Below are 22,947 nucleotides of genomic sequence, written 5' to 3' on the forward strand. Positions count from 1 at the left end.
AGATGAGGTGATAAAATGCGTAAATGCAAATAAGCAAAGATAGATAATAAATAAATGAGAAAGGCTAAACTGCTACGTGAATATGTAGATGTATAACAGTTATATGAATGAGACTAAAATCAATAATAAATAAATAAAATGTCAACAAATTGATGATGCTGTCATGGATTTCTTTTAAGGATCTGTTAAGTGTATTTTCATTTGTATTTCTGCATTTATTGTATGTTATGCTGAGGGTTGTGATTTTCCCCGCTTATTTGTTAATGATCAACCTTCAGTAGACATTTGTATGAAAAAAAAATCAATCAATAAATAACTAAGTGAAAATATATGAATGTGACAAAAATTTCCTCTATGGAGAAGAAAACTAAATTGAATTTCTTTGCTATGGGTATCACTGAAGGAATATATTAATTGCATGCCATTGTTATGGATAACTACTAAGAAAAACAAATGTATGAAATAATATGTGATGAGAAAGTAAATTAACAATTTTAAAACCTAATCAATTGCCTAGCTAAAGCATAACTGTTTAAATATTTAATTCTCACAGATAAACATGAACAGATTGCCAGTATCCCAAACAATCCCAACTGATTAGGTTCTTTTTTTGTGGAATATAGCAAAATGCCTTGGGACACTATGTTTAAGTTCTGTTGTGCACGCTAAATCTTGTCCTCATTGATCTAGTTGTTCTACATATCAAATGCCATAAAGTCAGGTAAGACAATAAACTGCAAATGAAGTAGAGCATGTAATGAAATTTCTAAAACCATGGGACCACTTACTGGGATATTGAAATTATCTTTAACTAATGTTTACAGGCCATATACCTTCTTTTCCTCTACTGATACAGTAAGTACCTATCAAGAATAGGAAGGAGGGAACACTAGGTAACTGATCAGAAGATGTATTCTTTAATTTACTTGTCGTAACAATATTTTTCCAACATCTCGCTTTTAAGAAGATGACTCTGAGTTTTTTTTAGTTAACTGTTGCTGTAGTTTCAGATAATTTAATAAAATACAGCAACTTTTGCTAATACTGTTATGAATTGCATAATGCCGGTTAAAAAATTGAGTGATAAATGAAGGGCTCTCAGAGAAGGTATCCAGATTCACCATAGTAGCTGAGTCCTTAGGCACGGGTGCCACCATCGTTCTAATGGAGTCACCCGTGCGCGCTCGTCCCCGCTCGTTTCTGCAGTGGCTGTGTGCGTCCATAGACACACACAGCCCTGTGGCAGGCCATGCCCCTTCCCTCTTTGATTGATGGCCGAAGGAGCCTGCCATCAGTATCCTCCCCCCGCAACGCGGAAGTTCGGGTAATGGAGGATCTCTTCGGACCGGCGGCGGGGACGAGCTGACAGGTAAGTGTGTAGGGCACGGGGGGGACTGGGGTAGAGAATGCATTAAGGTAAAAAATGCCCAGACCCTAATACTACTTTAATTTGCAAGTGGTATGTAGCTTAATTTACTACGTTGATCTTGAGTTAATGAATGAAAGGGCAGCTCTACCTGTGTAAGCAACAAGTGTACGATGCCAAAACCCATGAAATTAAATTAAAAATAAAACTCGACTACATAGCAACCCAGATTTGGGAAGGACAGATAGCCATTCCCCTGGCCCTAGGATGTTCCACCTCATTTTGCTGCTGCTTGCATTTCCCCCTGCATTGTGAAAGAGTGGGCAGCCTATGGCCAAAGGTTTTCCCCCTGCAGTTATGCCTCTAGTGTGTAGGATCCTAAGTTGCACCATCAGGAAATGTGGCATAGAGGTTGTCACAGATCACATCCTCAAAGTGGGGCATGATGGGCTCCCTCTGGGATGTTGACAGTGGATGCCCCGGATTTTAACCTTGTATTGGGGTGGATGAAACGTCCCCCTGCCACCAATTTTCTCCTCCTCTTTACCACCAGCACCCCAACCCTGCTCACACTGCCAGCACCCCCACGTCTCCTCCTTGCTGCCATCACCCTGACCCTCCTGCTCACCACCAGCACCCTGACCCTCTTCCTCACCACCAGCACCCCGACCCTCCTCCTCACTGCTCACTGCCAGCACCCTAACTTTCTTTCTCCTCCTCACTGTCAGCACCCCAAACCTTGCACCACCTTTTATTCCTCCTCTGCCTCCTGCTGCCTCATGGCATTCCACATACTGGTGGAGGGCAGGGATGGCCTTCCCATGGTGGCTGAATACCTGATACTGTAGTGTAGCACTGGGCACAAAGTTGTGAAAATGATGTATCTGGCATGAAGATGCTGGACATAGGTGAGATATGGGGAACTTTTACTTCTGGGGATAGCAGTGAAAAAATTCCACCGGCTCCACAGCTGGAAGGGATATGGTGGGATTAGCTGCAAATGAGGAGAAAGAGGAGGCAAAGGACACAGGAACAGTACTAGAAAGGTAAGTTAAAAAAACTAATGTTTTGAAACCAAAGCAGAGGTATGGCTATATTGGAGGAGATAGAGGAGGAAAAGAGTGCATTTGCAACAGTTACAAAAAGTGGCTGCAATGCGCCCTTAAAGAGGAGAAAAAGGGTACATTAGAAGGCCCAAAAACATCATGTGTTTCCTCACCTAATGCAAGTGGTACACAAATGGCTGATACTGTTACCATGGCTGATATGCAGCAGGCAACAATTATTCTATTGGCAGCAGATATGTAAAAAAAAGGCCACACTGCAGAGCATTTTTTATTCGCTGCCTATTTATGTGCTCCTATACTATGCTGACACTAGCCATTTTCTACGAAACAACTACCTGAATTCTTTATTTGGAATATTTTTGGAATAGTTGGGGATACAGGGATAGGTGGGGGTTCGGGGAATGTAGGTTTGTGGTTCTGAAGTGTTTGTGTTCTCTATTTTGACATGCAATGTGGTACTGTGAAAAAGAAGCTCACAAACTATGTTATTAAACTATTGTGCTACTGGGCAATTTGTACGAAGTTGAGGGCTTTAACTTTATTTTTTTAAGAGTAAATTTCCATATTTTAGCTCTGTTGTGGCTCCTACTTCCACCATTCAATTCAGGCCTTTTACCTCTGCAGCCAAAACTATTTAAAAAGAAGCCTTTTGTTTAAGTTGTAATGAACAGATTGGGGTGATATTGCTGGCTCTAAGCCAAGGAGTAATGTAACAGTAAAATCAATTACATATGCAAAATACGTGATGCCAGAACAAAGTGCCACTGTCGCTGTTCGTGATAATCATACTTTTCCTTAATCCCACATATAGCGTAAAGGCATCTCCCAAGCATGTAATTTACATGATTAGTGGTTTTCCCATGTCGCTCTTGAAGTAGCATTGAAATTCAAACCCCCAAACAGTATTCTTAACATTTTTTGCATGTCATTTTGTACATGTCCCCTATGACAGTACCCAGCTCCCCACTCCCTTTTTTGACAATCCCTTGCATATTAGCCATAAAAATGGCGAACATTTTCAAGATTCACCCCCACAGATTTGAATAGAGTTTGTATTTAAATTTGTAATTTTCGGACTTCACAATGGGTTATGATGAATGCAAGCCAAACCTAGACACACATGCTCATACCTAATCTCTACCTGGCAAATTGACAGCCATGTAAGAACAATTAAAATATGAATGAATGTTAATAACTGCTACACGCCATACTACAACCTGGATAAATGAGAAGCTTCACAGGCATTAAAGGAGTTGTAAAGTCCCAGCATGTTGTCACAGTCTGCGGACCGGGGCGCTAGGGGAGACATGGAGTGCTTTAGGACTATGGAGTGGATTGAAGGCATGGACTGGAGTGATATCTGGGATGCTGGTCACAGAGGACTTAGGAACTAAGAGTCTGTGCGTTATTGGGGAAGCACTAGAGGCGCAGAATCTAAGAAGGGCCAGGTCTTCGACAGAGCCTCTAATGGTGAGGATGATTGGCTGCTGGACACCTTCCAGGTTGCGGCCCTCTAGCGCACCCACAGGCTAGTGGAAGCACCGGGGAACAGGATACAGAAACAGGTAGGGAAGAAACTTGAAACCAAGAGGAGGAACATGGAAACAGTGGCACACAAGGAGCGAGAGAGTAACTCACACACAAGTAAAGATGCAAAATGCAGAGCACAGGACTCAGGAGACTGTAACACACAGGAAAGGTAAGTAGCTAGGGGTATACGTAGGAGCACAAAAGGTTTAAAGGTTTAAAGGTTTAAAGTACAAAAGTAAGCAAGAGATGTGTGTTGCACATGCATACAAAGAGAAACAGGATAACAGAAGGTAAAGTACAAAAAGAAGGACAAAGAGATAAATGCACACAGGTAGTGTGCAGACAAGGAGGTATATGAAGTGTTTAGAAAAATTCCTGGTACCCTCAGAACAAGAGATCCCACCAGAGAGCAAAAAATTATTATTTCAAACCAAAGTTACATTTCTATCACAAAATGATTTATTCTCATATGAAAAAACATAAATCAACACATGATTCAACAAACATCTAAAATTACTAAAAAATCTAGCAACCCCTTCAATGGCCGTTTTGTAGTAAGTATAGTTAAAAGCATATTATACGGTTACCCAGCAGGGTGGTGAAAATCCAAACCATTTGTTTAGCAGCTGATATGTCCTTTATCCAACTTTGTATCAAGATGTTTTATAGATAACTTTGTAACACTCCAGCTTTGGCTGTGTTCCTCTGATGTTCATTTATCGGTGCAGATAGTTCACAACAATGTATAGCACTTGAACAACATCGATATATGTCCTTCAAACAAGGAAACAATTTCCGTATAGATCTCCACTTGAAAAAGAAACTTCCAAAAGTAAAGATAATGTCTTTAAACAGCTTCAAAAGTCCAGAAGTGACCCTGTGATGTTTTGATCTCAAGACGCACATCCAACACAGTGCCGTCTCAATTTGGACCTCGGGCTGAGGGAGTCTCTTAGTTGTACGGCCGCACTAATAAGCAATGATAAGATATATACTCACTCCTCAGATGGACGATTAATTGAATCCCTCTCAAGTTGATTACAACAGCCTTTGCCAATACAACTGCTTTAAAGGCAATCTCCGTGTTTCCTGCTGTTCACCAACCATTTGCTGGGTGTCTTATGCCATGAGGGGAAGCAGCATAACACGCTACTCCCTGACGCGTTTCTTCCCTATGAGGGGCTTCATCAGAGGGGCGTAATCTGCCTTTACTCTGAACAGGTGATTTTTATATCCACTCATATGCAAATGGGCCACAATGCGATCACTATAGCTATTTTGATCGGACCGGACCGCAGGCACAATGTGCCTTGAGATCCCGTGCGGGATCAATGGCCCACCACGCCCCCTCCTGCCCCAATAAAAAGTGAGCCAGCTGCAATGCGAGGCAGTGCGTTCTGGCCAGAATTGGGCCAGAACGCACTGCAACTGGTGTGAAGAGGCCCTGAATTGGGAAGGAGAAGTGCAGATTGGCTGCAGCCTTGTGAAAGGCCATAGGCTGACAGCCCAGCACTATGGAGCAAAGGGAAAATCCGGCATGGATTTCCGAATATTGTGACACATATACTATCTTGTTATAGCATCAACATTGTAATAGGAATATATACTAGAGTTGTTGTTGCTAATGCAATCAAAGTTTACTTGAATGAAATCCTGGTTTCCTGACCAATCAGAAATCCAGGCAGCACGCCATGACGTGCTGCCTGGCTTCCTGATTGGCTAGGAAGCCAGCTTCACTTATTGCTAGGCAGCCTGGCTTCCTGACCAATCAGAAAGCCGGGAGGCAGGTCATAACTCACCACCTGGCTTCCTGGTTGGCTAGGAAGCCGGCTCCATGCTCCTTTGTGGCACTGACAGTCAGAAGGAGAGCTCCCCCTGACTGTAAGTTCCGGTATCGGGGGGTAAGTAGTACTCGCCCTAATACTCAGTATCGGCACCGATACTATTATCAGCATAGATGCATCCCTACTTCCAGCAATCAATAGTAATGTTGCATTGTTCATCCTATGAGCATCTTTAATGAGTAAGTTTACAAATGTCTAGATCAATATGGTTATTAGGAGTGGGATAGAACTTATCGAAATTCAATAAAGAAATGCATATTTATTTTTAGTTTGTGACCATAGATACCCTTTTATAGGGATTTATGTTTACGCTTTAATATTCAGATTATGAATTAGCCCCCTTGTTTAGTATTTTTTATCTTTTTATAAAAGAAAAATTAAATACATGCTTTACTTTCTTCACAAAAGGCAACCTAATGTAAATATTTACTATTACTCTGTCAGAACAAGGCTTTACTCATTATGTCTACATGTATTTGTATAATGTAATCTTTACATTGCGTAGTGAAATGTATTTCTTACCCTATTATGTTTGCACATTTCAAAGCCAGCTAAATAAAATAAACTGAACTGTTTATTATGGTAGCCCTTTCAAGTTTTAATGCTATTGAAGAAAATCATGCAATATACTATGTAATAAACACAGTGTTTTATTATTGTGCTCTGTTTGTCAAATACACTGGCAAAGGTAACATTAGAAGCTAGAATATTTAGTTCTCTGCAAAGCAAAATAAACAGCATTATAGAATTATTGATTAATGAAGGATTAAAGCTATTATGAATCATTACTGTTTAATTAATCCAGCAGAATTAAACATCTTATTAAAATGGAGACGAACAGCAACTGACACACACACACACACACGCACTTCAGCTATGAGTAGAGATGAAAGTTCTTCGGAAATATTCTACAAATATTGTAGTACCATCTTCTGCATCAGGAATTCAAAGGAATTTATAAATAATGACAGCATCTTATTAACCTTCACATTAGCTATAACCGTGCTCTCTTGACAAGGTACTTCTATTGTTAAAATGTATTGAAAACTCGCATTCATAAATTAAAAGTTTAAATTATACCTACAACCTAAACTTTTAAAGTTTTGGATGGAATTAGAGAAAGGTTAGAACAGGGGCCAGCAACCTTTCTCAATCCTTTTTCAGTCACAGCACACTTTAAATGTATGCAAAATCTCGATGCCTATGTCGAAACCTCCATTCACATCAGAATCTCCCCTTTCACATTAAAGTCCCCCTTTACATCAGGTGCACCCCTTTACATTAGGAGACGCCTGCTTTCATATCAGAGTACTCCCTCTCACACTAGGAGCCCCATTCACATCAAAGTCCCCTTCTTTCACCTAAGAAGTCCCCCGTTCACATCAGGAGCCTGCCCGCCCCAAGGAAAGGCATCATGTTGTGCAAAAATGTGAGGTACCCCTGAGGAAGCCAGAAGGCACCCTGGTTGACAAAGGCTCACTTTAAGGCACGCATGCCTAATTGAAATTATAAAGCCTTTGTCTGTCACACCCGGAGAACCAATAGTAACATGTCTACAAAATTATATAATATTTTAATTGGTATTTGATTTTCATTAAAAAGGAACTGTAGTAAGGTCTGTCAACTATTATCTGGTCTGTAGTGTAGTGAGTTTACCAGACAAATTCTTATGTTTGAAAAAGGCAACATTTGCAGTGAGTTTAGGATAGAATAAGGGAGGGTTTCATCAGTTGTTTTTTTTTGCCTTCTGTGTCCCATTGCTGAGATTTCCTTTCACTTCCTGTCCAATAGTCACAAGAATCCCTCCAAAGTGAAGTAAATCCCCGGTGGCTAGTAGGGTCATCATAACAAGTGTCCGGACTCAGTGGCGGAGCTAAGGAACAAAGGGCCCTGGTGCAAGATTTTTTTTTTGGGCCCCCCCCCCCATAAAAGACCGACAAGCGCAGCGTCCCGACTCTCACGCTCTCACGCTGTCAGAATATGCATACAGAGCGTGTCAGTTACTATTTAAAAACGCAACGCCTGCACCGGCGGTAGTTCCACCACTGTCCGGACTGTAAGATTTTTAATCTATTCTCTATGTATTTTCTTTCACTTTCAGTGAAAAGGGTCTCCAGGATAAGGCGAGAGCGTTAATCTCCCTAACAGGGACACAGGCATCAATACAAACCTGACAGGTGTTCCAATCCCTCTCCACTCTATTCAAAACTATACAAATAGTTATGGCTTCAGTTGCACTTTAAATTTCTAATGAAGATGATTTACAACAGATAATCCAGAAGCATCAGGATACATCTAAAAATAACAGATATAGCACAAATAGGCCGTGAAAGACTGGGACAGAGATCATACTGAAACTGTAAGTCCAGTTTACAGTTCAGTACATAGTAACAGTAAATATGAACATGTTTTGTGTGTGCAGCTGTTAAAATAATAATTAATATAATAATAATACTTTATGATGTGTCTTATTACAGGAAGTGAAGTTAAATCTCCCCAATGAGACACAGACTAAAAAAAACACATAAAAACCTAAAAGTGTTTTCATTATCGGCACTAAAAAAGTTAACTATATTAATTTCAACCCCACCAAAAGAAAATCCTAAGCACATCACCATTATTAAAGTGTACCTCAGGGCCTGTTCATACCAATGCCCTGCATCGTACCCTAAAGTAGCTACTCAGTGCATCTGAATTGCAGCTCATTGTTATGTGAGGCAATACACTACTGATCAGCACCAGCTCCAGTCAGAAAACCCATGTGGTTGCATTTAACATACTAATTGTAATAATTTACCAATGTTATACATAAATTCAAGAACATATCCAATATGGTCAACAGTTTCATCATACCCAGTGCAGTTTAATGTGTTCCACATCTCGTATAAGTCCAGTATTACAGACACGTAACTTCTTTGCATGTATTAAAGCATGGCTAAACCCAAAAAACAAAATATAATACAATGCAGCTTACCAGTCCTCCCATTAGGTGCCTGCATTAGTTTACTTTTGATAGTCTTCTGGGAATAACACTTTATTCTGCTCCATGGTGGCTACACCCAGTTCTCCACTGTATCTATGTAGTGTGCCACAGCTGCCACCCAGGCCCCCAAACATGTCTTTCTCTCCTCATCTCCATTACAGTTGTATGATCAGTTTATTTGTGATTATAGTTATTATCACAAAAAGTGACAAGGACATGGCATTTCTGGAAAGAGCAACAGGTATTTTCTGTACTAGATGAAAATGTTCTTAGCCTCAAAAATGAAAACTAATGCAGCCAACACAGCTAAGGACTGTTAACCTACAATATATTACTTTTTTCTTCTTGAGTTTAGATATCATTTGATTTGACTATGTATCTGTGCATAAATAGTCAATATCTATACCTAATTTCCATTAAAAATGATCTAGTAAATTCATAAAGATCTAATGTTAACTATACATATTGCTATATTGGTGCCCCTGTAATGTTCAGAAAATCCTTGTTTTTATACCTTATACAGTAGGCTCATCAATAATGCCACAGTCTGGGAACCAGGGCACTAGGGATCACAAGCTACAAGGTTTGCAAAGCAGTCTGGAACAGGGAACAGGCCTGGAACCAGGTCTTAGAGAGTGACTGAAAGCAAATCATGCTAAACACAGGGAGCCAGGGACAGGGTGTCTGCACAAGAAATGTGGGTGTGCCAGAGGTGCAGGATCTAAAGAGGTTCTGTTCTTCTCCAGAGCCTCTGATGGTGGGGATGTTGCGCTGCTGGGCAGCTCCTAGGTTGCGGCCCTCCAACACACCCACTCAGCTGACTGGAGTGCCAAGGGAACAAAAAGACAGTACAGTACTGGGACACTAGACTCAGTGGCAAGTAGGACAAGAGACTGCACGCAAGAGGCGAAGGAAAGGTTACAGCAGGTGCACAAGGAAAGACTGATACAGGACACACTGTAGTGTGACTAATTTTTAAAAAAAATTTACACTTAACTTTATTGTTATCACATAGGGGCTAAGACGCCCCCTTTGTGTTATCAAATGACAGTGACAGGTCCTCTTTATGGAGACATCAGGGGTCTCTAAAACCCCTAAAGTCACCTAGGGACCCCCAAAGCAGCTGATGAAGCAGAGATCTGCTTCCCCAGCTTCTCTCTGGCTCCTATAGCCAGAGAGTGACAGCTGATTGCAGAAGTGATGTAATATACATCACTTCCTGCATTCACAGAACGGGGAGGAGCTTGGAAGGAGATTGTGTACTGATCTCCCTCGGTTCTCCCTACACAGAGCTACAATGTCGGTCCCGGGCCCGCATGGAGCACAGAGATCCCAGGATCGTGGCAGCGGGCAACAGTGCATGAAGGTACCACATACAAGCGATCGGGCGTCTCTACAGACGTCGGACCACTTGTATGTAGACAGCCATCTCTGGCAGTTTCAAATTTTGACAGTTTCCCACTCGTGCGCTCCAGGCGGCACGCACGAGCGAGCCCGGACACAAAAGACGTTTTAAGATGCCCATCCGCATCTACAAGGCTCCCTTCCGGCCGTTTTGCTATGTTCAACGGAAGGGAGGTGGTTAATCTTCACTCAATTCAACTCAACTTTCGACCTTGTTACTGGAGAAGTGGTTGCTACACATTTCTCTAATACTCATCTAACCACGGCCTCCTGGAACCCATTTACTTGGAACTTCCCTGGTCACCCTCCTCCATTCTACGCTCTCTAACAATATCTTCAATCTCCCTCCCTACTTCCTCTCCCCTCTAAAACACTGGTCACCCCCATACACTACCAGAATCTGCTTGTCCCTGTTTATCTCCAAACCTCTAGAAGCATAGTCAACGGAATTGCTACCTCACTGATAACAATCTTGTAAACCCCTTACAGTCTGGTTACACCAGCAACACTCCACAGAACCTGCCCGTCTAAAACTCGCTAATGACTTACTCACTGCTAAGACCAATGACCACTACACAATACTCATACTAGCAGACCTTTCTACTGCTTTTGATACCCACTCCTCCTTAAAACAACTTTATTCTCTTGGCCTCCAAGACTCTGCTCTTTCCTGCATCTCCTCCCACCTATCCAAGCACTCCTTTAGTGTCACCTACAACTCCACCTCCTCCTTGCAGACATATTAATCCTGTATAAAAAGAATAGTAGAGGGATGCATCATATGTTACACAGTAGAAGATCACAATGCACACATTGCATAGGAAGGAAAGACAGCTGACCCTTCTGATAGATACAAAGTCCAACTCTATAAGATAAGCCTTTTTCTAAAGGTGCAACAACACTCATAACTTCAGCCTCTGTTGTCCCATGAAATCAAAACTTTATTAGATACGTAATAAAAAGGCTGACAGAACAGAGACTGTACATGTTTTGGATTGACCTACACTTTTAGTCATTATTGCCTTTAATATGTTTCTAAACTATGAATGTTATGATGTATATTGGTTCACATCTTGAATGCTATTATTGTACAAGCATGTTCAGCATATGTAAGCTGAAAAGTTCCTCCACCATTGCCATCAGTGCTGAACCAAACATTCATGAGTACTGACTATTCCAACAAACATACCAACTGCAGTCTTACAGTAATTGTCAGCTCTTACAGTGGAACTAAACCCACCGATTTATCGGTTTTCCAAAACAAAGCTGTCATCTCTCAACCAATCGTTCAAGCCCTCAAATGGCTGATGACATAGCTGGTCATGCGTGTAGCACCATGGCAACTGCAGATCTAAAAAGAGACTAAGATGGCACTGTCCTCAGCCGATAGGAGGGTGGGAGTTTTGTTCCGTTTTAAGACATTAGAATCACTGTACTAACATCTAACTGTAAATATACCTCATAGCTGGGTGTTGATGTAATGTTCTTAAAGTACATGTGAACCCTAACTTAATGGCATTCTATTTGATAAAGCACTGTGCATTAGAACTGATTAGAATTTTTAAAAATACTTTACTGTTTTCAACTTTTTGCATCCCTCGATGCAAATCAGCACTGCTTGCAATGGCTGCATACAATGGATAGATGGTAACAACAATGGACAAGGCTTGTGTAATAAGCATTAGTATACCCACTAGTAGTCTCCATTGGGAGAGTGTGTGATAGTGACAACACGGAACAATTGAATGACAGGGACAGAATGTTTTCATATTATAGGAAGAAGTGTCTGAATAAGGATCCTCCTTGGCAAGATCAGGTATATTTTATTAAAATTTGTATATTTAAAATATTAAACATTGCTTTTGACATTGACATGTTAAAGTTTATATGAGAATAGTTTGATTCAGTTTTTATATAGTTTAGCAAAAGAAGTCGATTAACCTCCCTAGTTGTATTCCCAAGTGTGGCTCGGGGTTAATTTTCAGTACCAAAAGCGGTAACCCCAAGCCACACTCGGGATTACACTGTGCGTTGCTTACCTTGTCCACGAGCCCCGCTGTGTCCTCCGGCCGATACCGGCATCCATTTTCCGGGTTCTGTCCCTTGCGAGCGCCCACGTCGCAGGGGGGCAGAACCGGCGGGAGATTTAAAAGTAAAAAATTGGGGGAAAAAACTGAGATAATCAGACTGCCAGGGAGGTTAAAGGTCAATATTGTTGTTGTTGCTCGATCCCACTCTTGTATGCCTATTCAGCCACTGAAGTTCATAAAGTGTATGTCCACTTTCGCAGCCAAATTGGGATAACAGCTATTTTATATTTGTTACATGTTCCCATTCACATAGAATAAGCTACAAAATAAAATAAAAAATGCTTCTTGCAGTTTAAATTGTTTTTATGTGGGTTAGGGTGTTTAGGTTTAAAATTTCTTCTTGTTTCTATGTCTTTAAAATGTTAGGAGGGGCTGTGGGAGGTGAGGGGTCTGAGCTGGCTAGCCCGTTGTATGTTAATGAAGCTTATCAGATAAACACAATCCTCAAATTTCAGTCCCAAGCCATTCCATTAGGACAGACCACTAACAAAAACCTGGAATCAGCCATCTTGCCTGATTTAACAAAACATCTAAAAAGTAAGAATTTAACAAGTTATTGTTCAGTATTTTGTGTGAATAGGAACACATAATGAACATATACAGAGCTATTCACAAAAGGGTGAAGAGTTTGAAAAGGCAGGAGCAGTGAACAATCTAGGACAACATAGCTGAACTGGAAAGTTAGCTGAATTTTTCCAAATCAGCTATATTGTCCTAGATTATTCACTTCTCCTGTCTTCTCCAAACTCTTCACCCTTTTGTGAATAACCTTGATATAGAGGGGTTTTCTGAAATTTGACTGCAGTAGTGGAAATACACTTTAGATCACCCCACCAGATTTCCAGCACTGCCTCTTTTAGACACCGATTTTCATGCCACCTGCTGTAGAAGAAACAGTCTAAAATCACATAACTACATTCTCTATAATAAAGCAGAAGAAAAACCCAGCAAAAGAACTTACCAATTAAAATGCAGAAAGCTCACCCTAAGCCCCACGCACACACAGGCATGAACCAGAGCTAAAAGTTTCAAAAATATATACGTTGAAGGCTTGATTAAAAAGGGCACCATCTACCAAAAACCTAAATCTGTTTTCTTGGAAATGTATTTGTGCAGACACAAGTCTGATACAGTAAGTATGTTTTTCCTGATATTAAAAGGGCACACTTACTAATGGTAATTGTTCTCCCATTAAAACTGAACTGGATTGTTATTTTGCCTACTAGCACAATAAAGAAAATGTATTACACAAGTTACTAAAAGTAAAAGTTATAGACACAGCAGTCCTTTAGGTCTCTCTAATATGTGTTTAGTGGCTGTTATTCTGTCACAGTTTGTCTTCATAATTAGACTTCTATGCCTGAAATATGATGGTACTTACCCACAGATATTGTCCACACAGCAATTATTTTAGCAAAAGCCTTTGCTCTTGAGTTGAAGCGGCTGTGATGGATAGGGTTTCTTATTGCAATGTACCGATCCAGAGAGATTGCGCAGAGGTGCATGATAGAAGCAGTGGAGAAAAGTACATCCAAATAAATCCAGATAGGACACAGTTTTCTATGTAAAGGCCATTCATAATCTGAGAGATAAAACCAATAAGTATAAATTATTAGAATGCTCTTATGCAGTTATCTTTTGCTCTACTCATTTTATGCTTAATGCATAAGAAAGAAATGATTTAGAAACTCAATATGTTGAGGCTTATTAGAATTAAAAGATGCATATCATAGTGTAAAAATATAGTGCTTATAACATGTTGTAAATAAAGTGTGGGACACTACACATTCCAAAATATACTAGAGATTAGCTAGGGATTATATGTCCTTATAACGATACTTAATTAGCTTTATTCAGGTAATGAAGGTGGCATGGGGTGCAATTTCTACACAAGGAACATTTTAAAGGAAATGGATAGTCTTTTTTCAGCTACACACATAAAAGAGATCAGACAATTTTTTCTTCTGTACATAGATGCTCCTTTGTACTGTTGCATAATGGATGTGCTTTGCTGTTCCTTCCCACAATGTACCATAAGTGTCTGAGCTGGCTTATTCTTTTAAAACAATGCACTCCTTATGCAGCTAATAAGTGTTGCCAGTCTGAAACATCCAGCACTGCTACGTAGAGTCTGCCCTCTAGGTGTGCTCACAAATAAAGGCAGGTGTACAAATAAAGGCAGATGTACACTAATCCAATATATGGGTTAGTGTACTTATTATCCGATACCTATGATGTTTGTGATCACAAACTAAGTGCTGGGTTCAGAAGATACTTTTTTTCACATACCCTGTTTCCCCGAAAATAAGACCTACCCCGAAAATAAGACCTAGTACTATTTTTGGGAATTGCTAAAATATAAGACCTACCCCGAAAATAAGACCTAGTTGTGACTGATCCCTGGGCCGGTGGTGGCAAAAGGGGGAATTTGAAGAGCCGCAGGAGAGAATCAGCGGTGCCAACAAAGCCAGCGCTAGAGGAAGCGAGGTGGCAGCGGAGGGAGCAAAGCCGCATAAGCCGATGCTTCCCCTATAGTGTCATCTCCTGTCACAGGCGGAGTGATACCAAATGTACTCCGCCTGTGAGTAATCAATAGTGAAAGCGCGCTTCACTCATTCTGGCCAGCGATGGTTAACAAATTGCTCTTGGAAAGGTACGACACACCTGATTGCCCTGATCACCATATTCTTAACTTTGACACTGTCTTGTAAATCTTCTACCGGTAATATCTTTGGATTGTTGTACATTTAAAAAAAATAAGACCTACCCCGAAAATAAGACCTAGTGCGTTATTTTGAGCCAAAAAAAATATAAGACAGTGTCTTATTTTCGGGAAACACGGTACATGTGGTGAATTTGCGCAGGTTAGATCGGGAGTGAACTTAATAGTTCATCTTCTAAGCACAATTTCTTTGAGTAACTGTCCATTTTTAATAGATGCACACATACAGTATATACTGCACATAAATATATATATATATCATTTCATGTGACGACACAGAAGAAATGACACTTTGCTACAATGTAAAGTAGTGAGTGTACAGCTTGTATATCAGTGTACATTTGCTGTCCCCTCAAAATAACTCAACACACAGCCATTAATGTCTAAACCGCTGTCAACAAAAGTGAGTACACCCCTAAATGAAAATGTCCAAATTGGGCCCAATTAGCCATTTTGCCTCCCCGGTGTCATATGACTTGTTAGTGTTACAAGGTCTTAGGTGTGAATGGGGAGCAGGTGTGTTAAATTTGGTGTTATCGCTTTCACTCTCTCATACTGGTCACTGGTAGTTCAGCATGGCACCTCATGGCAAAGAACTCTCTAAAGGATCTGAAAAAAAGAATTATTGCTCTACATAAAGATGTCCTAGGCTATAAGAAGATTGCCAAGACCCTGAAACTGAACTGCAGCACGGTGGCCAAGACCATAGAGCGGTTTAACAGGACAGGTTCCACTCAGAACAGACCTCGCCATGACCCTCGACCAAAGAAGTTGAGTGCACATGCTCAGCGTTAGGGATGCACTGATACAAGCATCGGTATCGGCGGCGATACCGAGTATTTGCATGAGTACTCGTACTCGTGAACCCTTTAAGAAAAAGTATCGGTAATTGGTACCGGTGAGTAAAAAGTATCGGTACTCATACCGATACCACTTAAAAAAGTGGTATCGGTGCATCCCTACTCAGCGTCATATCCAAAGGTTGTCTTTGTGAAATAGACGTATGAGTGCTGCCAGCATTTCTGCAGAGGTTGAAGGGGTGGGGGGGTCAGCCTGTCAGTGCTCAGACCATACACCGCACACAGCATCAAATTGGTCTGCATGGCTGTTGTCCCAGAAGGAAGCCTCTTCTAAAGTTGATGCACAAGAAAGCCCACAAACAGTTTGTTGAAGACAAGCAGACTAAGGACATGGATTACTGGAACCATGTCCTGTGGTCTGATGAGACCAAGATAAACTTATTTGATTCAGATGGTGTCAAATGTGTGTGGTGGCAACCAGAATATATATACATATATACATACTGTGTATTAAGCTGTATGCCTGGAGCTCAGCTGTATGTGGAGGCTGTAGAAAACACTGGTGCACTTTAGATGCGTACAAATGCAAAATGGCAATATTATGCACACGTTACATCATGTGTGTGAACGTGCATGCACATCCACCACAGACACTGGTATCAAGTGGCCTATTTCAGCATGCATAAGTCCTGCATAGGCTCATTCAGAGCTGGGGCAGTAACAAAGCTCAGACACAAATTGGCCTTTCAACTGTATTCCTATGACCCATAATCTCTAAGCTTGAACTTTGTGTCTGAGCTTTTTTATTAACCAGCCTATGACCTGACTGTCTGTTGCCGAACCTGGTGTATCCTCAGTGCATTACCAGCAATATTCCTGCACATCTGACACCAGCGCATCCAAATTACAGTCAACAGTTCCTGCACCTAGGCACTAGTGTCTATCTTACAACTGTGTTTCCCCTTGTCATTGACAGAACATCATCTAGTAGACAGATTCCACTCTGTTCTTTTACTAGTACCTCTTTAGATTTGCATCCTCTATTCATTGGGGGGTAGTCCTGGCACCGTTAGTTTTCGATTTGGCACTGCTCTGACATATTTTTTTCTTGTCAGGCTAGTCATACATGGATTGCTTTCCTGCTGAGTCAGCTAAAATTCATTTTTGTGGGTGGTCCTGCTGGCCCACAAAAGTCTATTATTTAATTGACTGAAGTAATCAGAAGGAAAGTTGTCAGCCAAACAGTGACTGCAGGCAATAAGCTTCAGTCACTGTTTGGGTATTCTGACAGCCACAGGCACTGACCAGCTTCAGTCTTCACCAACTGCTCCCACAATATCCTCTCAGCACTTTCACATCTCTAAAATGATGTACCATACTGAGAACCTTCTTGAAATCATACTCTCTATTCTAGATAACTGTAATGTATTACTTGGTACCCCTATGCCTTCCTCTAAACACTGCCGTCTCAGACGCCTAATTCTCAGTCTCTTCACATACACACACTTCAGTCACCCTCTTCTGTGCGCAGCATCTGTCCTATATCCACACACAGAATTCTTTTAAAGTGACACTAAACTAAGGAGTTACAAATGCATTAAAGTACCTTAGCTGTTAACAAAAAAGTATCTTATTTGTGTATCACTCGGCTGTAGATTCTCATATCATCTCTGAATTGGTGCTGACACTGTCCTTCCTCCTGGAGGGTGACTACGATTGTTCCACTTAGTCCTTGTGTCACTATCTCACTTTCAGTCTACTCATCTGTATAGAGATTTGTACTATGCACTCCCTTAGGCTAGGTTCATACCTAGGCGACACCTCACTGCGCGGCAATCGTGCACAATTCCGGAGTCGCCAAGGTGTGAACCAATGGCACTGTGGGTGCCCCAGTCGCGCCGGGTAGATCACGTTGTGTATTGCAAGAAGAAGCTACATGTACCTTTTTCTGCAATTGCCGCACGGATGTCGCCCAAATAAAATAATGGGGCTGTGCAGCAATCGTTGCCTGCATTGTACAGGACCATGCGATCCTGGGACACGCGTCCTGGGTGTCGTGCAGTGTGGTGCAGGTGTGAACCTAGCCTTAAAGCAGAGGTGGACAACTCTGGCCCTCCAGCTGTGCTTTAACTACAAACCCCATAACACCTCTGCTTCTTGGAGTCATTCCTGTGGCTCTCAGAGTCTTGCAATGCTCATGGAACTTGTAGTTTCACAACAGCTGGAGGGATGGAGTTTCCCACCCCTGGCTTAATGGGACCCCCTTATGACTTCCATAACAATAATATGTATTTAAGTTTTGTAAGTTTTATTTTACATATTAATTTCCTCGCATATTGTTTTCCTAAATAAGAAAGAAGTGGGGATATAATGAAGTAAGGGTTTGTTTGCCACATCCCTAAAGTATAACAGGTCAGACTATGGCGTATGTTTCAGGTCTATATTAACTTTGCAGAAACAAATCCATCTTCTGCTCTGTCTATACTACAGGTACATATTTATATGATCACAATGAATACCTCTACAATTAGGATACCTTATTTACTAAATCTAACACAAATATAATAGTACAACTGATAATTCCTTTTTGATAGCAAAATACTAGTTAGATATTTGCTTTCTTTCCTAAATTTGCAGTAGAAAAGATATGCTGCAGCTAAATGGTAACCAAAAGGGTATAAAAAAAATTATCTGAAATGAAATAGGGGATGATTTGTAAATCCTCTGCCCAGCCATATGGTGGGCGAATGCTGTTCATATGGCACAGGAATTTCTTATGCTCCTTGGCTCCATCTAGTGGTAAGAATGGCATGTGAATGGCATTCGCTCAGCGTATAGTTGGAAAGATGATTTATAAATTATCCCCATATTGTTTTTATAACCCTAATTAGAAACTTATATTTGAAATTGAGGTAGCATCATTGCTCGCCTTTTTTATATTTACATAAATATACTCTAACTCTAAGGAACTAAGGACACTAAAGGTCCATTCACACCATAGCATTGAGTTATTTGCATAATACCATGCCATTAACACATGCTTTTGCGCAGTGCACCTAGTGTGCATCACCTGCCCAAGGTTCGTTTAGTTGCCAATCATTTAAATTGAAATCCAAGGCACCTCCCGGCCACCGTGCACTGCAACGCATCTCAATGCTTGGTATCACAACACCTTGTCTTGTATTCTGGTGAAAAAAAGTAGTGCATGAATAATTATTTCACCCCGCTGCAACACAAGGTATTGCAGTACATGGTGGATGGGGTGTGTGTTGAAGTGCCATTCAAATGAATGGCAAGGCAACGTATTTAGCACATGGTAACACACGCTAGGTGTGCTGTGTCATAGCTTGCACTAATCACAAGGTATTATGTGATTAATGCAATGCTTTGGTGCGAATGGGCCCTAAGGGTTGTATTTATAAAATATAAGCAGAACAATCACACCACATTAAGGCCACTAGGTGGAGCCAAGGAGCATGGGACATTCCTCTGCTCCTTGGCTCCATCTAGTGGCCATACTGCGGTGCAAAACGAAAACATTTGCAGAACTGTTTGCTCTGCGAATGTTGGGGGTGAGCTGGTCCCAATGAATCTCTAGTTAAATCTCCTTCCTTATGATACTATCACCATGCTGGCTAGAAATGTGGGAACCATGATATTAAAAAATCCAATAATTTAAATTTGGAAGTTTGGGTTGCTGCTGAAACACACCAAAGGGGCAGTTCCTTGTGTCCTCGATTTAGGGCCCATAAGTTGGCCATAAATAATAAATGCTAGATAGCACACTTTCTAAAACTGCTTGCATTCCAGGACTCTCCCAAGAAGATTAAATAATTCTTCTCTTAACATATTTTACTCTTTTACTAAAAGGTACCAAGGAACTTAATAGGATATTTTCTATGTGTACTCTAATACAGCGGACTCCAACCTTTCGGACCTCATGGACCACTAAATTCATCATTTTAATCCCGTGGACCACTAATATGAATTTTTTATATAAAGGGAGGTGACCTCTCCCCCCAATAGTGCAATAGCCAATAGAAATCTAGCTATGCAATCGTATGCCTTTTTTTTCTTTTCTGACTGACGGTCAGGCCGCGGCTCCCGATGTCAGAAAAGAAAAAAAAACGATCGCAGGGAAAGGTTTAATCTGCTCGATTGAGCAGATTAAACCTTTCGGGTAAAAAGTGTTTCTCTCCCGGATGTGTAGTCACCGACCCAAGCAGCTCCATCGGGTAACGAAGGGAAGGGAGGAGGAGTCCAGTGACGTCACGGACATCAACGTACCCGGACTCCTCCCCCTTCCCTTCATTAGCCGACAGCTCCGGTGACGTCGATGTCTGTGACGTCACCGGAGCTCTGACGGAAGACCCGGAAGCCGGCGGAGAGGTGAGTACGGATCAAAAGAACTTTGATCGATCAAAATAATTTTGATCGATTAATAAAATTAACGATTAATCACCAGAGCCTCCGTGTTGCTTCAATGACGGCCCAGCCTGCACGGCATCAGAGGTGCCCGGGGACCACCAACATTTTCTCACGGACCACCAGTCGGCGACCACTGCCCTAATATCTAAACATAGGTTTTTGTTTATATCTAAAAATTGTTTATATAGGGCATACAAAGAGGCTAACCCTGCTTAGAGTGGTGCAATCATTGGTCATACATGTACCATGAATTTAGATGATACAAAGCTAATTGCCAGTGCAGTGAGTCATACAGATGATTTCTGCCTTCACTTGACAGCACAGTTAGTTCTGAAACGGTGTCTTAAGCAGGTATATTTGCCAGTTTTAGCGGAAAAGCCATTCCCAGGATGATTATCACAGCTAATTTTGGCACTTTACATCTCATCTGCTTAAAACAGCTCCATGTGTTGGAGAAAGGTAACCTTTCTGGCAAAGAGAATCGACTAAAACTGATGTGGCAAAAGGGTTAGACCAGATAAGCAGCGATGTGACCTTAACGAGCTATAATATCTGATGGCCAGTATTGCTAACAATAAAATAAACCATGTGCTCCTCTACAGTTTTGAGTAGATTGTAGCCAGGAAACTGATGATGTAGATGGTTATTCTATTTTAGATTTTAAAATATTTTTTTTTGTAATCATCAAAAACATTGTTAGTTAGTTACACTGAAGTTTCTTTCTTTATGTATAATAGTAGCAGTCACTTGGATGTGAGACTATTAGATGAATATTCACCAGCAAGTGGCGCCCTGGTACTACGAAACCATAACAATATTGCATAGATGTATACAGCTGCTCACTATGTGACCAAGTGCTGTATAATATAGTGAGATAGATAGATAGATAGATAGATAGATAGATAGATAGATAGATAGATAGATAGATAGATAGATAGATCAGTAAAAATACAAATATGTAAAACATTTTAAGTACTAGAACTTAGAGACATGAGAAATTTGTATCTCCTAATTGTATATTTCATAACACAATAAGCAATAAGCTGTTGCACAGTAAAGTATAGCTCATTTTGTTTGTCACACCATTCTACATACTATGATATTTATAGTACATTGTCCTTAATATCTATCTATCTATCTATCTATCTATCTATCTATCTATCTATCTATCTATCTATCTATCTATCTATCATCTATCTATCTATCTATCTTTTTTGGCACTTAGCTACTTAGTAGGCAACGGCACATACATACTGTGTATGCAATCACTATCTACTTGCCATATACAGCTGCTCACTATGTGACCAAGTGCTGTATAATATAGTGAGATAGATAGATAGATAGATAGATAGATAGATAGATAGATAGATAGATAGATAGATAGATAGATAGATAGATAGATAGATAGATCAGTAAAAATACAAATATGTAAAACATTTTAAGTACTAGAACTTAGAGACATGAGAAATTTGTATCTCCTAATTGTATATTTCATAACACAATAAGCAATAAGCTGTTGCACAGTAAAGTATAGCTCATTTTGTTTGTCACACCATTCTACATACTATGATATTTATAGTACATTGTCCTTAATATCTATCTATCTATCTATCTATCTATCTATCTATCTATCTATCTATCTATCTATCTATCTATCTATCATCTATCTATCTATCTATCTTTTTTGGCACTTAGCTACTTAGTAGGCAACGGCACATACATACTGTGTATGCAATCACTATCTACTTGCCTGCCTAGTTCCTTTTCAATGGAAAACCTATTTTAACCTAATTAACTGTTTTATTGCCTGCACCTTCTAATGAATTATATTTAGAGCTATTGTGTCTCAGCTGGAAATCATTTGTTTAATAGGCTCCACTACTTACCATAGAGAATGTTTAACATGGAGATGGGCATCACAAGGAAGCCTATAAGCATGTCGGCTATGGCAAGGGACATGAGAAAATAATTAGTGGCATTCTGAAGCTTCTTCTCCAGAGATACAGCCATGATCACTAATATATTTCCAGCAATGGTTATCACAATGATTGTGACCGTTAGCAGGGCTGGCCAGTTTTTTTCCAAAGAAAACGAACTTCCTTCCGGAGAAAGATGCGTTAAATTTTCCGAACCCTGGGTCCAGTTGAAATTGTCAGATATATTAGCTCCTCCTGTTCCAAATTCACTGTTATACAATTTCCTGTCATGGTTCAGTTGAAATAGAGAGTTTTTGGTGACATTCACAAACTTCTCTTTGTCAAGAATATCCATACTTAAACCTGAGTTCTGTGGAGAAATGATCTGAAAGAACAGCACGGGGTATCTTTTCTCCAGCATTGGCCTGATTTTAATCCACGGAGGAGAGATTCATAATAGCTGGTCCTGAGATTTACGGATGACCCCCCTTGTCCATCTTCCTTAGGAAAGTGTGCTATAAGATCCATAGGCTCCCTCCCATGATCACAGGGTCTAAGACAATTTTCTCCGGCTCCTTTTAAACTCAGTCATCAGATTGCAGATTAATTCAATCCAGATTTTTTTTAAAAAGGTTGGGTTGAGGTTATATGGCGTGAACATGAAGTTTTTCTCTAGTCCCAGTCATCCCAAACTATAATCCTTCTTCCTTTGTTTCGGTCTTGCACCTCCAAGAGTATCTGAGAAAACAGGAGACATAGTAACACCTTCATTTAAAAAAAAAAAAAAAAAAAAAAAA

General features: G+C 40.5%; 1 protein-coding gene across 1 annotated transcript in view; it reads right to left on the bottom strand.

Moving 5' to 3' along the window:
- Window positions 1–22,873, bottom strand: part of HTR2A (5-hydroxytryptamine receptor 2A) — a 34,717-nt gene extending 11,844 nt beyond the window's left edge. The window contains exons 1-2 of the mRNA XM_018569436.1: window positions 22,121–22,873; window positions 13,666–13,866 (exon numbers count right to left, since the gene is read on the bottom strand). Coding sequence (XP_018424938.1) covers window positions 13,666–13,866; window positions 22,121–22,571 — 652 coding nt within the window. The 5' untranslated portion in view covers window positions 22,572–22,873. The remainder of the gene's footprint in view (window positions 1–13,665; window positions 13,867–22,120) is intronic.
- Window positions 22,874–22,947: the final 74 nt, after the last annotated feature.

The sequence above is a fragment of the Nanorana parkeri genome, unplaced genomic scaffold (genome assembly GCF_000935625.1).
Source record: "Nanorana parkeri isolate BGI_ZX_2015 unplaced genomic scaffold, ASM93562v1 scaffold1335, whole genome shotgun sequence".
NCBI classification, from domain to species: domain Eukaryota; kingdom Metazoa; phylum Chordata; class Amphibia; order Anura; family Dicroglossidae; genus Nanorana; species Nanorana parkeri.